Source organism: Kogia breviceps, chromosome 14 (genome assembly GCF_026419965.1).
Source record: "Kogia breviceps isolate mKogBre1 chromosome 14, mKogBre1 haplotype 1, whole genome shotgun sequence".
NCBI lineage: Eukaryota > Metazoa > Chordata > Mammalia > Artiodactyla > Physeteridae > Kogia > Kogia breviceps.
Window position 1 is genome coordinate 40,352,681 of NC_081323.1, and position 17,852 is coordinate 40,370,532.

General features: G+C 37.7%; 1 protein-coding gene across 3 annotated transcripts in view; it reads right to left on the reverse strand.

The window, feature by feature from the left end:
• PLCB1 (phospholipase C beta 1) overlaps window positions 1-17,852 on the reverse strand; it is a 694,965-nt gene that overhangs the window by 176,473 nt on the left and 500,640 nt on the right. For all 3 annotated transcript variants that reach the window (XM_059039231.2, XM_059039234.2, XM_059039236.2), the window contains exons 8-9: window positions 15,153-15,253; window positions 13,383-13,549 (exon numbers count right to left, since the gene is read on the reverse strand). In XM_059039231.2, coding sequence (XP_058895214.1) covers window positions 13,383-13,549; window positions 15,153-15,253 — 268 coding nt within the window. The remainder of the gene's footprint in view (window positions 1-13,382; window positions 13,550-15,152; window positions 15,254-17,852) is intronic.

The following is a 17,852-nucleotide window of genomic DNA, read 5'->3' on the forward strand; positions in this document are numbered from 1 at the left end:
GGCGCATGGACTTAGTTACCCTGTGGCATGTGGGATCTTAGTTCCCCAGTCAGGGATCAAACACATGTTCCCTGCTTTGGAAGGAAGATTCTTTACCACTGGACCACCAGGGACGTCCCAGGCCTTGGGAACAATTAAGAAGAGGGGGATCTGTGTCCAGAAAAGGGAGCTCTGGAGAACAGAATGGAACAGTCTAAAGAGGTTTGTGGATGGGTTCTCTCATTTTCTCAGGTCCTGACCCCTTTTATCAATTGACTTCTTGAAACCTACTTCCAACAGAACTTTCCAGCATGACCTCCTGTTCCAGGCATCTAAGAAAAGATGTTTCAGCTTAAGTCTCTCCAGGAAGAAGACACAGTTATCTAAACCTCTTTGCAATATGTTCAGGCACAAGTGTTCTCCCAGTTTCATTTCCTTGATGAAGCCTTTCCTAGAGTCTTATGACCTAATCCAATTTAGATTAATCAATTAACATTTTTTTTAACTTCTATTCTTTGTTGAATCTTTTTTATTTTTTTGTAAACCACGTCTTCCTCCTTCATAGTTAGCTTTTCATTTCAGTGAGAGCACATTTGCCAGTAGCTTCCTGAGAAAGGGTTCCTGAGTGTTAAGTTTTTTGAGCCTTGTACGTCTAAAAGTGGCTTTATGACATTTGCATACTTTATTGCTAGTTTCTCTGGGTATAATATTGTAGGTTAAGAAAATTTTCTTTTAGATTTTTGTGAGAAAATTTGCTTCATTGTCTTTTAGCTTCTAGTGGGCTGTTAAGAGATTTGAAGAATAACTATTTCATCATCCTAAAAACATATGTGGCCTGTTTTTTTTATTTTGTCTCTTTGGAAATTTCTAGCATCTTATTCAGTTCCAGTTCTGGAAACTTCACAATGATGTGCTTTGGTAAAGGTTTATTTTTATCCCCTGTGCTGGATACTCTTGGAGCCCTTGTAGTCTGAAAGCTATTATTCTTCTATTTGGAACATTTTCATAAATTATCTCTATGCTAATTTCTGTTCTCTTTCTTCTGGAATATTATTTGATCAAATTTTACATTTTCATATATTCTCCCTCCAATTTTTCACTTTATTTGTTTGCTCTACTCTCTGGGATCTTTCCACACCTTATTTCCAACTCTTCTTTGAATGTTTTGTTTCTGCTACCCTCTATTTAATGTCTAAGAGCCAGTTTATGTTCTCTGACATTTCCTTAAAAAATAGCATTGTTATTTTTTCAGTGGTTCAATATGTTATATTATCTTTCTAAGGATATTAATGATATACGTATATTTAAAGTTTTCTTCTCACTACATAGTCATTATTTTCCCTGAGGTTACTTTTATTCTTGCTTACTTCTACTTTTTAAGTAAGTTTTCCTCATATGTCTAGTGATTTTTAATTGCCTGTTCATATTTCAAATGGGTGGACTAAAAAGCTGATTGGACTTTTCAAAGCATCTGTATATCTGAATATGATCCTGAAAAGTATAAGAGTTAATAAGGCATCATTGTAGAGGGATCAGTCTTTGTCTCTTTGGAGTAACCCCTAAGGTCAATACCTTTATTTCTTTCTTCTTGAGCCAATCAAGTCCTGAGAGAAGATCTGTTTAATCATTTACCAGGAAAATAAAGGCCTGGATGCCAGCCTTCCAGAGCCAAATGGGGGAAGGGGCAGAATGTTTATGATCACTTTATCTCTTTGCTTTCAAATCGTAGCCCTGCCTTCACCTGGGATTGTGTTATCCTCAGACCCTCTGCTTTCTTGTCTCCAGAAGGTAAACCTTTAGTTTTCTCCCAGGTGGGAGTTCTGACTATTCCTTAAACAGCTGTCAACCAACCTTCCTTATTTTAGGCTGTAACTCTAAACCTATGATCAGTTTTCTCAGAAGTGTTATAGCTGTAAACCTATAGGTAGTTGCCAAATTGTGTAATTATTGTCTCTTACCCTATTATCTCCACCCTTGCCAGATTATGCTTTAAAAAAATACAATGCAATTTTAGTGTGGTTTCAAGAGAGAGTTTAATTAGTTGAATATGTCTAGACTATTCATTCTATTTATCCTGATGATCCATGATTTCTCTACTATACCAGACTGCAGAATTTTGTTGATTAAGTTAAAAAATATCAGATTTCACATGCTTTATCCTTTTGATCCTATTATTTTTAGGTAAAATAAATCAGATGGGAGAAACTGAAGGTCTTCTGCTATAGACCTGCTTTGCCTGGTCAGGGACTTATCGTGGATCTCCTTGGTTGTCTTTCATTAAAATCTTTTTGGTGAGAAGTATGCAGTGACTAATATCTCACCATAGATGGCACTATATGGAGAATTTGTCAGTCAAGTCTTCCTTACAGTGTCTTTTCCCAGGTAGAATGTAGTCAGAGTCACAGAGGCAGCCTGAGCTCCCAGGTATTTATCAGGCGGGAATATTTAACAGACAAGGTATTTCCTCCCTTATACTATCCAAGACCCTCTCACTCTTCTCCAATACAGGCAGCAACACAGCACTCTAATTTTGTCTCAGGGAATGGAGGGATGGAAGAGAAGGGAGAACTTAAGAGTATCTTTTCGGCTTGGTTCTGAGGGCACTCTTCTACCAAGGCTTCCTTGTCCCCAAGCCTAGGGGAAGTCCCAAGTCCTGAAGAGAGAAGCCTGTGGCTCCTTTCCAGGAGATGCTCTAGAATGTTCCAAGCCCTGCTGTTCCTCAGTGGCTGGAACAGCAGGAGAGTTTTATCTTTACTCTCACCCTCTGCCTAGTCCCTGGCAGAAGCACTAATCAGACAGCATTAAATGTCTAAAGCCATCAAAATAGAAATAGGGGACTAGGATAATTCACAACAGAGCAAATCAATCCTTAAACAATGAAAGAGCTGATTGTCCTTCATGACACTGACATGACAAGTTACCTGCCCTGTCAATACTTTCTCCTTCTAACATCTTTGCTCAGCAATGCTGGAATTTCTTTTGAAATTCACAAGTAAGAAGTTTATTTGAAATAAATCCATAGCCCTTACCTTCTACCTGGAGCTTATGAAACTGACTTTCAATAAGGTTATGTAACAAAAGCTGTTGCCCCTCATTGCACAGATGAGGAGACTGATGGCAAGTCCTCAGCACCAGACTCTCACATGACACTTTACATGGGCTCTGTGACCAGCAAAGGGAAAAAAGGACAACAGGGCATGGTCTCAAGCTAATCTCTAAATAGAATTCATGGCACATTACTAAGGTGACTAGAAAGTTTTGAAAGTCAGGCTCTTTCCTGTTCAGTGTGTGTTTTTTACTGGGATGGTTACCTTGGAAATGACCTCATCATGGCATCAAAGCACCAACATGGAACTGCTACCTAGTTCGTCCTAAAAGCAGATGTAAGGTAACAGTGGCGAAGTGCTAAAGTGAAAAATAATGCTGTGGAGAGTCAAAGAAAGAAAATGTGGCTGGCTGTGTCTACAAACATAGTACTTTTGAAAAAAAGAATGGATTCTGACTTGAAAGGAAGTATATTTATATATGTTCAAGCAGGATGGTAAAGGAAGAGAGAGTCAGCTTTTGAAGAGCTTCATGAATTTAGTCTATCTCCCATGTATTATTTTATAAACCTTTATATACTATTTATTATATACAAATATTAACTCGTTCCATCCTCATAATAACTCTATGAAGTGGGTACTATTTTTATGCTTATGTTATGAGTGAGAAACTCAAGTAACTTGCCCAAGATCACATGGCTTACAAGTGGATAAAATGGGATTTGCACCCAAAGTCAGGCTTTGTGTTCCATGCCATTAACTACTATGCTATCCTGCTGTACGGCACATAATCTAGTACTAGGAGAAGGTAAATCATAATCTTCATTATCATCACCATCATCATCATCATAACAGGAAGAGCTGGCATTACCTGAGCATTGACCATGTGGCAGGCACAGAAATCCTATAAGAGAGGTACTTTTTACTTCCCATTTTCAGATGAGCAAACTGAGGCTTAGAGAGGTAAGCAACTTTTCTAAGGTCACAGGGGTACTCAGTGTGAGAGCTGGATCTGGAGGTGGTGCCAGGGCAACAGGAAGGCAGATGGTGGTGAGTGCGACTGATGATGTTTATCCACATAACTTTCCCAGCACTGGCCTGGATGAGGAACAAGGATGATGAAAAGGAGAGGATCCTGCCTCTGTAGTCGCTGGCTTCAATTGAGGCAACGTGGATTAGTCCTAAAAATAGCCCTGAATGTGACCAGGGAAGAGCTTTTTCCCATGATTTACTTATCTCTTTAAAACGTGTGACTTTAATCTTTTTGTTAAAAGACGCTGGGCTCAGGCAGGACAAATGACCCATCTAGTAGAGGCGTGAGGATTAGCTCTTTGATTTGGATTTGTCTATCAAGATCTAAACTTCTTTTCCAGACTCAATTTACATTCTAATCTCCACAAGTAATTCAAAGGCACCCTCTAACATTTTTATTCTCCAATCCATGAGTCTACCTTGTAGGAAGAAAAATAAAATACAACCAAAAAAATGTGTTATGCCAATGTGAGGACAACAGAAATGCTAAACAGAAAATATGACATTGTTTTGTGGGTTTTGCAAAAAAATAAAATAAAAAAATATGCAGGTTACCTTTTAAAAGGAATAGCCAAACACATGCAAATAACATCTTTCAAAGCCTGGAAGCACAGAGAAATCTTGACAAATTATGCCTTGCAAGACAGATGGCCTATAAATCCTTACAGAATCATCACACAGTTAGGATGGGCAAACTGAACAATGTGTCTGCCAGCTAGCATGGCCACCAGACTCATTTTGTTGAGCCAAATGCCAATTAGGCAGGATCTGGCACTCACATGTTTGGATGCCACTGGGATTAGGTGGTTGAGAATCCATTCATCACCATTCAATCCTCAGTCCTAATGTAATGATACCAGGGCATGTTGGAAAGCTACTGGTCCAATGGCTTAGCACCTCCTAAAATCACTTCCAAGCACAGCTCTGAGAAGGTATTTCCTTGGCTCACATTTATTCCCGGTGCTTTGACCCTTATGTGAGTTCTGCGAGACCAGCTCAGAGAAAGTAAATGCAGATGGCTCTAATATCCCATGGCTCACCAAAATGTATCTGTCTGCTTACAGAAATAATCTATAAAATGTTCCTTTTTCAATTCTCTTTGCTTGGGCACAGATTTCCTATTACATTTGCCAATTAACTATGTTTTTGTATAGTGTATGAACTTTGTTGGTTTCTTTGCCTATTTTATCCATTTCTTTTCAATCCTGGAGTTAGTATATTCTATACATGTCCTCTTGACTTTTGCCTCAATTTTATGCTGAATTCTCATCTGCTCTAGCCCCTTCATGAATATGCAAGTACCCTTAGCTTAAAACTTCCCTAATTTTGCTGTTAGGGGAGACACTACTTTGGAAAAGATCCCCGGTGTTCTCCTTATTTGCTGCAAGTAATAATCCTTCTTTCTCCGGATCTTTGGCTTGGCTGCGTCTATTGGCTCAATACCCACCATGAGGTGAACTCAGTTTTTAGGTAACAGTAACAACATTAATAAGAAGTACTTTGGACTCCTTTTCTACACATAAGGTAGGGTGTTAGGTGAGAAATTTAATTTTTTCAAACATCCTCAGTTAAGTCTTCCTCTTAAAATGGTGCCATCCCTACTCTGCAGGTAATTTTGCTTTTGCAACTGGAGTCCTACAGATTGCAGTGGTTCAGACAGGGCTCCTAGAATCTCTATAATGAATGAATGAAATTATTGGTCATTCTCAGCTTCCTGACATTTCACCCATTGCCACGGTGCATTTTTCAGCTTTTCTGTGAAGTGTTAAGTTAGACAGTCTACCCCTCACCTCATCTGGCTTCCTTGTGGTCACCATATGTTTTCCATGGAGTTGATTCTCTCTGCATTCAATCAGCTTCCTTCCTGCTTATTTGGTGTAAAATCAACTATCAACACAACTCAGCTCTGGGAAAAGCAGATGTTGGGGTCCAATGCCTGTGGCTTCCTGGCTTTTCTGCAGCACAGTGCAAGCTGCTAAGCCATTCCTTCTAACTGAGCCATAGCCTGCCCCCTGACCCCTGCTGGCAAGGGAGAAGGTGTAACAGTCAGTGATTATTAATGCTTTGTTCTGATGGGAGGTTACCTCTAGGAGAAAAGAGCCATTATCTGCTTTGTCCCATTAGTTCTCACCCACAACGGCAAGCAAGGCATCTTGGGAAGGTATAGTCGGATGAGGGAAAGAGGTTTTAAAAATACTCAACAGACTGGGGTGGATTATGCTACCAAGTTCACTCCTGCACCTCTTTAAAACTTGCATTTGTTTTTTTACTATATATATATATATATTTTTTTTTTTTTTTTCCTGACTGGTTGCTTTCTGAACAAAAGCCATTTCAGCTTTGAATGGACATGGTTGTGGCTTTCTGGCTAGAGCTGTAATTCTGAGTGGACACTGAGGTCACAGAAAGAAAGGATGCAAGAGAAAAATAACAGGACTCCTGGGCCAGGCATTTGCTTTCCTCAAGCCCAGTTCCTCCCTCCTGGGAAAGGAGGAAATGTAATCAAGAAAGGAAATTCAAGGAAGTTATCAAGCCAACTGATGAACAGTGAATTCATAATGGTTAACTTGAAAATAATTTTTTTTCATTTTTGCCAGTCTCAAATACTTCAGAGAAGTCTATGAATAAACAAAACACAGAGCTAAGAGGAGGTTGGAATATACTCACAGATGCTAATGTCACTCTTCTATGACCTTCCACAGAGGCTAGCAAGTCAATAGGTGGGATTTAAATGGGATTGTAATCAATAAAATAGTAAAGTGGCTTTTTGGCAGCTTTGTTAGAGTAGTAACTTAAGATATGAAAAGAACTGGCTACATCATACAGCTTTCATCTGTCCTTGTCTTTTGGGAAGAAAATCTATCTCATTTGAGTTGCCTCTGTTCACTCATTTCTGTTCTTTTATTGCTACACAGGTCATCTATATACAAATATTTAAACGGATGCCACCTTAATGGTGAGGCAGATCATTAGGCCAGTGAATATCTCCTCCAGATGTGTGGTTTTTAAACTGAGCATCTCGAATCAATCTCCTGGTGTTTGGGCAGAAGTGCCTGCAGAGAATGGGATGGAGCAGGAGAATAAACAAGAGTATGGCAGCCATCACCAGGTACAATGCAGGCTCCACTGATTCAACCAAAATAGTGCTTCTAAAGGTTCTTCCTACACACTGACCAATCCAATGAGACATTGTGAGAAGAAACAAACACAAATAAGAGGATGCTATGTCAAGGACAGTCTGAAAATGATGCTATGTCAAGGACAGTCTGAAAACCACTGCATAGATGCAAATTGCTAACTTCTAAATAGTTGACATTGCATTTTTTGAGCAAGGCCTAATGGAGGGCTCCACGTGGGAGTCTGGAGTGGTGCAAAGAACTGGGACACATATAGTCCTACTCTCAGCATTGTCACTTAGCTGCCTCTTCTATGACCTGAGAGTTGGGGCTAAATGGCTAAGCCCCTTGTAGACAGGAGATCCCGTGATTTTAAGGCTACCAGCCAGGACTTCAGGAATGGTAAAAGCTAAGACAACATGTGACATGTTGGAAGGGATAAGCCATGGGCACAGCCTTTCCATTTATTTTTTTTTTCTCTCAATCCTCAACTACTCTGACCTTACCCATCTTTCACTTTAGATTCTGTTAAGGCCATTTATTGAGAAGTGCTTGTCTTAGTTTTGGTTCTTCTAAAAGTAGGCTTTGAGATAAGGATTTGAGTGCAAGCAGCTTATTTGAGAGATAACCCAGGAACTAACAGTAGGGGAGTGGAGAAAAGAGAAGGGAAGAAAAGGCAGCAAATAAAGGGAACCTTATCCTTATCAAGCAGGTTGCAGTTGTGGGAAACTGGGGCTCAATCATACATGGGAACTTTGGGAGAATGTGAAGAACATGTATCAGAAATGTCCCACACAACGGGCAAGGAAGAGAGGTACTACCAACTGAGTGAAAATTACTCCTGGGGCCATGAAGTCCTGGGCACTTGTAGGCTGGCTGTGGTTGGGTTGAGAGAAAGTCCCAGAGATTTGCAGAAGATGCTGTTGATTGTGTTGGAACCATGTATGCTGAGGGATACAGGATAAGCACTGATGTTTGCTAGAACTGGTATCATCCCATTTTACAGATGAGGAACCTGAAGTTCAAGCAAGTCAAGTCACTTGCCTGAGGTTAACTGGCTTAACCATAACACAGTGGCAGTCTCTTTCCTTAATTACGGCATGTTTGATGTCTCAAGAATGCATAATACACATTAATAAAAATAATCATTATTTTTTATAACTTCTACCTAGTAAAGGGAAATGGTGTTGGGAAAATAATGATTTTAAAAACTCTATTAGGAAAATTAAGTGATAAAGTAAATAGTAAGATTCCAGTGTGAATCTTTACATTTTAAACTATAATTATAATTCCATTTTAATAAAAATATAGATAAAATATTGATGTGTCAGAAATGAACATTTGTGCACAGATATGACTCACCATATTTTTTCAGGTTTCATCACCAAATGAGTCTGATTTTTTATTAATTGCAATAAGTAAAATAAGCCTGTTAGCCAAGAGACAGCAGCATTCAGAAATGCCTCTGCCCAGTGCTCTGAATCTCACTTCCAGACTCATAAATAATTTGGCACAAATGCCAATTCCCATTTTTCATTAGTACAGATCAACAAGGGTTCAATAGGCAACAATTAATACATGCAACCTTCTTATCATAAGAAACTTACGTAATTCTCCCAGAAATTCTCTCAAAATATTTTCAAAGATCAGAAAACTAGGGGGTGGAAGTGGTCAAAGAGATTAAATGGCTTCCTAAGGTAAGGTAAACAGAGATGATGAATTGTTGATTTGTGACCAGTTTTAGTGGGATCTGCTGTTTTTATCTGCCTGGTGACTAGTCCTCCTTTTTCTAGGTACACACCCAAGGTGAATTTCAGGGAACCACCCCTCTCTCACTGTCAGTCCACATGGTTCAGGTAGCTGACTCCTATTGGCTCTAGGGAGAGTCATGTGACCAAAGTCTTTCCAATTGGTACATTCCATCCTCCAGGCCACAATGATCTTAGTTCAGGAGTGGTCCTGGGTGGCTTAATCCATATTCTGGTTTCTGGTATTTCAATGGAACTATGAGATTGGTAGGCCTGGAGCTGCTGGTGGCTTTCTTGTCACTTCAGGAGAGTCTGCTCAAGAATTACAGCCAGTGCGGAGAACATGATGGGAGATGACAGGTCTTGATGACATCATTTGAGACCCTGGATGTAGTCATGTCTGAAGTCATTAACACCCTCACTTTTTGCTTATATGTACCTGTCAATTCCTTTCTGTGCTTCAGTCTGAGTTAAGTTTGTCATTTTTCAACTGAAGGAATTCCACCTAATACTACAGGTTGCAAGTTTCCAAGTCCAGTGCTCTCTCTAGCACACTCTGGGTGCTTCTTGTTGTTGATAATAATGACACAGTATAGTTCACTTGCATAAATATTTTAAAATAAAACAATATTAAAAATACAGTAGAGTTATTTCTAGTATGAAAATCATTGTTAGCTTAGGTCTATTTGGAGCAAATATGCTTGCTATACCTGAACTTCTATTTGCTTTGCTTAAAAACAAATTTTTCTGCTATTATTAATTTTGAGTTCAACTATTAAACTATTAACTCATGGAGTACTGATCAAATACTAAAAGTTTTAGTTTCATTTTAATTGCAATAAAGCAGGGAAGCTTTTTTATACCACACTGTATAAAAATTTAAGAGGAAGAACTGCTGATAAAAAAGAAATGTATCTTGAAACATCTGCTAATATTATGATCTTTTATATTAATTCAATTGCTTAACAAATACTCATGAACACCTGCTCTTCACAGAAGAATAAACATATGAACAAACTTAACTCTTTTCTTTCAGTTTGGCAGTTTAAGCATAATTTGGCCTTCTTTTACAGACAAAGCTGTTGCTGAATCTAGAGGTCTGCAGCCTGTTACCTAAGGCACCAATAACTATTTCATTTTTCATGCTAATTTTACTCAATGCCTTTCTTCTAAATAGTTTAAATTATAAACAAAATAACTCTAAGAGACATGAGTCTTGAAACTGACATTCATGACCCTTTTGTTTGGAAGAGGCAGGAGTCATTGTGTAGCCCTGTGTTAAGCACAGTTAGGCCTACAGTTCAAACAACATGGTAAGGAAGAAACATTTGCTGACTTGGGGCCACAGCATTTTTCAGTGTGTGATTTTAAATTGTAAAAATAAACCTAACTCCCTTGAGAATAGTATCTTCTGCAGCAAGATTCTAACTCTGTGAAACCCAAACATGTGAACATTTGGCCTTAGACTTCACAGAAACCTTCTGATTATTTATAACCAATACATATATGTACAGAAACAGAAATTCCAGCGTGGAATGTGGGTAACGTCCTCATGACAGGGAGCTAACAGAGCATCACTGTTGGTCAGCTCTTCTGGGTTTTCACTTCACACTTCCAGGTGCTGTGCCATCAGTCAGCTCACTTATGCTCAGCTTTAGCCATTAGGCTTTTAGCCACATTGAAAATTTTTCATTAATTTAAGATTACCTTTTATGTCAAAATTATACCAAATGCATACAAAAACTAAACATTAGCATATGTCAATTTTGTGTATTGTTTATTTGTTTGACACCTACTTTAAAATATGTTTCTTGTATCAGATAGTATATATATATTTATGCTATTATATATGGATTTTCTGCATGTATCTTATTCCCATGATTTTATATCAAATATAGGCAATATGGAAGTGTCTTTCTCTGATAAATGAAACTGAATTTGTGATCAATTTAATTAATGCTTGGGCACATTTGAAGAACTAGTAAAAATGTAAGGTGCCGCAGAAAAAATGATAATGTAATATTAAACTTCCCTACTTAGTTATGTGTTTATTGATTAAAACATATTAACTAGTTGACTGAAAGTTAAAAACTCTGCTTTCCTGAAGAGCATCTTGGTATGAGATCTTAGGTAAGTCATTTGACCTGAAAGCTTTGGTTTGCTTCTTTGTAAATGATAATGTACATTTTGAAAGTCACATGATAAGTGAGAGCTAATTTCCTTGCATATCAGTCATCATTGAAGCCATATAATAAATACTTTCTTAAATTGTACTTTGTTGCATATAAAAAGGAGTTCTTGTAAAGATCTCAAAGTCAAACATCAGATATTATAAACTGCAAAATCAAGTAAAAAATGATTTTCATCCTTGGAAAAAATATTTCAAACTTTTGATTACTAAAGAATTGAGGTCTAACTCAACAATTTCTTATTCCTACAAATAAAGATTTCAAAATTATTATCCTTTTGACTGTGAAACAACAATTGCTAGAATAAAACAACCTTCTCTAATCTTCTTTGTTCACATAAACAGAGCCAAAGCAGCAAACAAAATGACTTGGTGTGAGACATCTCAAGTTCATCTTCCTACTGGAGTTTTGGGGTTGAGAAATGAACACTGTGATTTTAAAAAATCACATCAATGCTGACAGAGAGGCTTCATGATCAATAACATATTAAGTTGTAGAAAAATAAATCAAGTTGCTATTTTTTAAATATACCTGTATTTTACATGTCTGCATGATTATGGAATTCACACCTAGTACAGCTATAAGATGGAACTAAATACTCATGCAAATGTTAAGAGATATAGTCTTAATTTCCATTAGAATCAAAATCAGTTCTTCCAGGATGATAGAGTTTTACAATAACCTATTGTAGTATTTTCCTTTGTATCCTCTACTTCGTCTGAGTCATCAGAGTATGATGTATGGGGGCATCACGCACTAGATGAAGCCTGGACCAGCAGCAAAGTGGTATGAAGGGAGGAGAAAAGGGCAAAGTTTAGGTTCTGAAGTTTCTCATTGGTTTCACAAAAGCTTTTTGTTTTCCTGGTGTCATGGGCTAACTGTTTTTAGAAGTCTTGTCAGGATTGTTAAAACACTGTGGTAGTTATTTTTGGTAAAGTTTGGATTTCAGAAGGGAACTGTCAAGCTATGTATGAGAAATCTCCAAGGAGTTCTTCTGGTTTAATGAAAGGAGAAATCCCATCTCTGTGACACCAGGGAAGAAAGGGTGTCAGATCTGAGGGGGTTGGAGGGGCAGGCCTGGCAACGCCAACATGTACTGTTGGGTCAGTTGTTTCCTTTGACCTCCACAACAGTAAGAAAGATGACAACAACAAAGGCAAAGTGCCCGACAAAGAAACTAAGACTAAAACTAAAATATGTAAAATGATAAAACTAAAAACTAAAATAATTCATCTATAAATTCCCAACTAATAACATGTAAGATAGAATTAGTGATAAGATTTTACTTTGATATTTAATAAATACTCTCATTTTTCATTTAGAGGATAGTTTTAAGATAACCATCTTATTAATGACCACAAGCTTGCCAGAGCTAATTGTTATTTATAAATTACTTTCATATTAACATGCAATTTATTTCTTAATAATTGGTTAATTGCACTTTATTTTCCTCCCTATGGAATATCTAGTCAATTTACAATAACATCAGTAATAACACATTAATATTCTCAGTGAAGGAATTTCAATCCAGATGAGACTTGGTCTTAGTGGTAAAGGATGACCCAGTTTAGAGATCATGATGCCACATACAGTTGAAAACTCCTGGCAACTGAATTTTCATGATCTTATTTTGGCAAGTCATTTCTCCAGAATCAAAAATATAAATTTCTCAATAACTTTCAGGCATCTTAGTGCTGTCTTTCTGATACCAGTTTTTGTTTTTGTTTTTTCCTACAAACACTAATTTTTTTTTTTAACACAGAAGGCCAACGTTTAAAATGTCCTTTCAAGTGGAAAAATTCATCAGTAGTGTAAACTATAAACTACTATAAGATAAGGGTCTAATGGACTGAATATTCTCTTCAGTTTTAGAGATTTAGAAAAATCTATGGGTCATGTCACAGAGCTAGAAACAGACCCAAAAGGGCAACCTTTAAGATAATGAATTTCCTGTCTGAAAAAAAGATGCATTCAGTCACTGGGAAAATTTAAAACAAAACAAATGATTAGACATTTAAAAAACAATGTTACACACACACACACACACACACACACACACACACACACATATACATAACAACAACAAAAACATCACATACCAAACTCTAAAAAAATCTTCTGATTAAACCACCAGTGATTTAAGTCAGAAAGAAAAGCAGGCATATAAATGTGGGAAATCCTCCTGAATAATCCTAGATGTCCATGACTACCAAGTGTGGCCCACTCACAATTAGAACTTGAGCTTTGCTCTGGTGTGGGAAAAAGTGGACTGACCTTTTCTGGCAAGACTGTTGTTGGGTTCATACTTCTCAATCAACACTTGGACTTGCTCTTGCTTTAAAGGTGGGTAAAGAATTTCATTTAGCCTGGGATCACGCTGCTTGAGGTTGATAAAATCCATCATCTGATCAACCGTAAGGTATGGTTTGCTTTTGGCACCACTAAAAACAGTTAAAAACCAGGAAATTAGAAGGTTTTTCCACCAAGTCTCATTCATATATTTGCATTTAGCTATATGGAAACAAACTCCTGCCATACCTGGCAAGAGCATGCTATACTGGAATTCCTATCTTGCCCTAAAAACATTGTGTTGCTCCATCACAACTTTTGCAATCACTGCCACCAAATCCCAATGCCCTTGAACTATACCAGATGCATAAGAAAACCACAATAGGGAAATACTGTATCTTGTGTGTGAAGATGCACCACTCTAAATGGAACACAGAGTATGGGTTGTTTTTGATTATGATGCTAAACTTCTGGTTTAGTCATCAAATTCTCATATCCTGCTTAATCATCTAAAGATGTATTTATTTCTCATTATTAAAAATACCCATATGTTTGGGCACATTTTTCTTTTCATTAAAATTATGCTTCAGCAAGAGTCTATAACTCTGCAATATAGTGTGATTCAAACTTCCCATTTCAATCCTGTTGACATCCAAAGACAAGTTCAATAGTACAAATATTGCAGATGTTCAATCAATAGTCTATGGCAATGAACATGACAAAGTGAGTACATCTGATATCATTTTCAGCAGCACTGTTTGCTTGCTTTTCATATGAAGAAATCTTTATTTAGTCTGTCAGTTTTGGATTGATCTGTCATCACATAGATTTCAGTATATCAAGAAAGGTATTGATAAATTGCTACTTACCCATATTTGCCTTGGTGTTTTGATGTGTTTTTCTTTTTTTTAATTCATTTTTTAAAAAAGTAATGCCTATATGATTTCTAACATAAAAGCAAATAATTTTCAGCTGGGAAGGTTCTTAGTAATCCAAACTTCTCATTTCATTAATGTGATGCAAAGAGGTAATATGACGGGTTCCCAGGTCAGCATTCTTTCTACAACAGTCTGTCATCACAAAGTAAGCCTAGATGCTTCTCTGTTCTAGCCATAATCTTCAAACCACACAGAGCCCCCTGAGGATTCTAAAACAGAGACACCCTGCAACAAATCATAGCCAACTTCACTCATTAAAAGTGGTGGTTGAGGTCTTCCCTGGTAGCGCAGTGGTTGAGAATCCGCCTGCCAATGCAGGGGATATGGGTTCGATCCCACATGCCCAGGAAGATCCCACGTGCCATGGAGCAACTAAGGTCGTGTGCTACAAATACTGAGCCTGCGCTCTAGAGCCCACAAGCCACAACTACTGAGCCTGCGTACCACAGCTACTGAAGTGCACGCACCTAGAGCCTGTGCTCCGCAACAAGAGAAGCCACCGCAATGAGAAGACCGAGCACCTCAAAGAAGAGTAGCCCCTGCTCGCTGCAACTAGAGAAAGCCCGCGCACAGCAACAAAGACCCGACGCAGGCAAAAATAAAAACAAATAAATAAATAATTTTTTTTTTAAGTGGTTGAACCTCAGGGGTAGGAATGCGTGATTGTCTCCATCAAATTACTCAGAATCACTGCTATTATTTATCGTGTATAAACAGGTTCTGCCATCTCCCTCTACTGCTCAAAATCCTGCCGTAGCTAGCACCCTGAGTACCATCGCCAAGGCGGAAAAAAACGAGTTAAAATGTGTTCCCTTACAATTCAGAAAAGATGTTATCAATTTCAGGTCGAGGACAAAGGTTGTTCAGGAAAACTCTGTACACTTCCGGAGTGAAATCTTCTTGAGGTATCAAATCATTCTGGGGAATAAAACAAGAGGGTCAGTAAATAGTCTTTTTCTTTGTTATCTTTCATCTTCCCAGTTTTGTCACTCTCTCTCTCTCTCTCTCTCTTCCCTCCCTTCCTCCTTCCTTCCTCTTTTCTTCCTTTTATTGGGTTGGCCAAAAAGTTTGTTCGGGGTTTTTCCATAAGATCAATAGGAGGCCAGGGTGGACATTCAGAAAACATCTATGAGGCCAGCGGTGGAGTTCACTTGGACACTGGCTTTGAGGTATCAGAAGCCTTATTTTCTGGTTTTTCATTATATTTTAAGCTTAAGAGTTTTCTCCTTTTAAAGGGATGTTAAGGCAATTTCTGAAGTACATTCAATAAATAAGGTTAGGGGCTTCCCTGGTGGCGCAGTGGTTGAGAGTCCGCCTGCCGATGCAGGAGACGCGGGTTCGTGCCCCGGTCCGGGAAGATCCCACATGCCGCGGAGCGGCTGGGCCCGTGAGCCATGGCTGCTGAGCCTGCGCGTCCGGAGCCTGTGCTCCGCAACAGGAGAGGCCACAACAGTGAGAGGCCCGCGTACCACAAAAAAAAAAAAAAAAAAAAAAAAAAAAAAAAAAATAAGGTTAGACCTAGTGAAAACAGAGTCTGTTCAGCAGATTTTTTGTTTTTTATGTTGCTCTTTCTGGTGACTTTAATCTCATTTTTAATTGTGATAAAATATACAGAAGATAAATATAGTATTTCTCCATTTTAAAGTGTACAAATCATTGGCATGAAGCACATTCACATTGTTTATGCTCTGTTTAGCAGACTTTTGAATGAATTTTTTTGTTTTTTAAAGTAAAGAACCTGGAGAAAGACATTTTCAAAATGAAAAGATAAAATCCCAATTTTGTGTCTTGTTTTCAAACAACGTTCTTTCTGGTTTAAGTAATCTGAGAAGTTGCAAAACACTTTGCATAAGTAGGACATCAGTCATTATTTCTCACTGATTCCTCTTGGTCCTATTGTTTGGAAAGCAAGTCATTGATATAAAAAGTGACTTCTATGACTTATTTTTCTGTTTAGTCAGGTTGCCATGGAAACCGGAAGCGTGTATTCAAGCCTTTGTTAACAGGAAGGACATTCTTCATGCCGTTTTTTCCTTTTTCAGGTATGTGTTTATATGATTATTTTTATTTTCACCTTAAACCAAAGAAAACACCCTTCCTTTTACTGTATTCTTATTTTTGGAAATGTACCTTTACAGAAATACCTAAAAATTATTGTCTGAATTATGGTCTGAGACTACACTGCGTGCTAACAGATAAGAAAACTTAGCTCACCACTTGGCAAACAGCAGGAGTCCCATATTTGAGAAATGAACGAATAAAATAGTATTTTCTTTACTAAATCAATTTATAGGGCAGAAAAAAAATCCATTTTGCAAAACAGCATTTTGAGACAACCAAACAACACATATATCATTTATATATAGTAAGATGCATTACACCATTAAGTTCAGTTACCTGGACACCAACTCTGAAATCATGAGCACAAGTGGCCAATTCCTAGAACAATGGGAAATTCACATAAATTGTTTCATGGTGTTTTGCCACTCAAAAGATGGGGACAAGTATAACCTATAAACAGGTTTCCAAAATTCCATTTAATTTATTGATACAAAATGAAAGAAAACCTTTTGGCTGGACAACGCACACTTTTTTTAGTGCCACCCTCTCTTGGAGTTAGGCGCCCATGTCTCTTTTAACTAGTTTTTAAAATAGCCAGAAATGAGCCTCTCTATCCTACTCTTTGGCTGAGAGATACAGGGAAGAGAGATTTAAAAACAAATCTCAAGGAAATACTCACTGGCTCTGTTGGCCAACCCAAGACTTTATTGGATTTGATGAACCCCAAATTTGTTCTCCCAGTCTCCTTACTGTTTAGTTACTATTTAGAGCTTACTCTACCCCTGCCCCCCGCCCCCAGCATACAAATAAACAGATTTTGTCTAAGGATATCAATCATTGTTTTCCTTTTCTTACTGACTTCTGTTTTTTTCTCCCTTCTTGTCTCAGCTTAAAATATCTTCCTCTTAGACCAGGTTTTGTCTTCCATTCGTACTACCATCACACCACACTTATCTCATATTTCAGTACTTTTAAAACTGTTTTGTGCTCCCAGCTGTACAGTTCTCTGTATTACTTGCTAACCTGCAGATCAACACAAGCTAGGACTTGTGTGTTGCTTGTTAACTGCTCAATCTGTAACATATAGCAGGTCCACAATAAATATTTACTAAATGAATGAGTATAATTTATGACAAAAGTGGAAGTTGACAGCAAGTATGCTTCCCACAGAACATCAGATTCAACTAAAGCCATTTGCATAATATTCCATAAACATAATTTCATACAGCAATGTGCTTTACTAAAACTCTAACCATGTTTACTTACCAGCTATGAATTAGAACTTCCTATTAGAGAGGACACTTTGATGAAATAAGCTGAATAAATATAGTATTATTTTTATTACCAGTTGGATGTTAGCACATAGAAAATGGACAACATTTCAATACAGTTTCATTTTTCTCTTGCCCAACTTGACTGATGAGGATACCCTTTAGGGTCAGTGGGTGAAAATGGG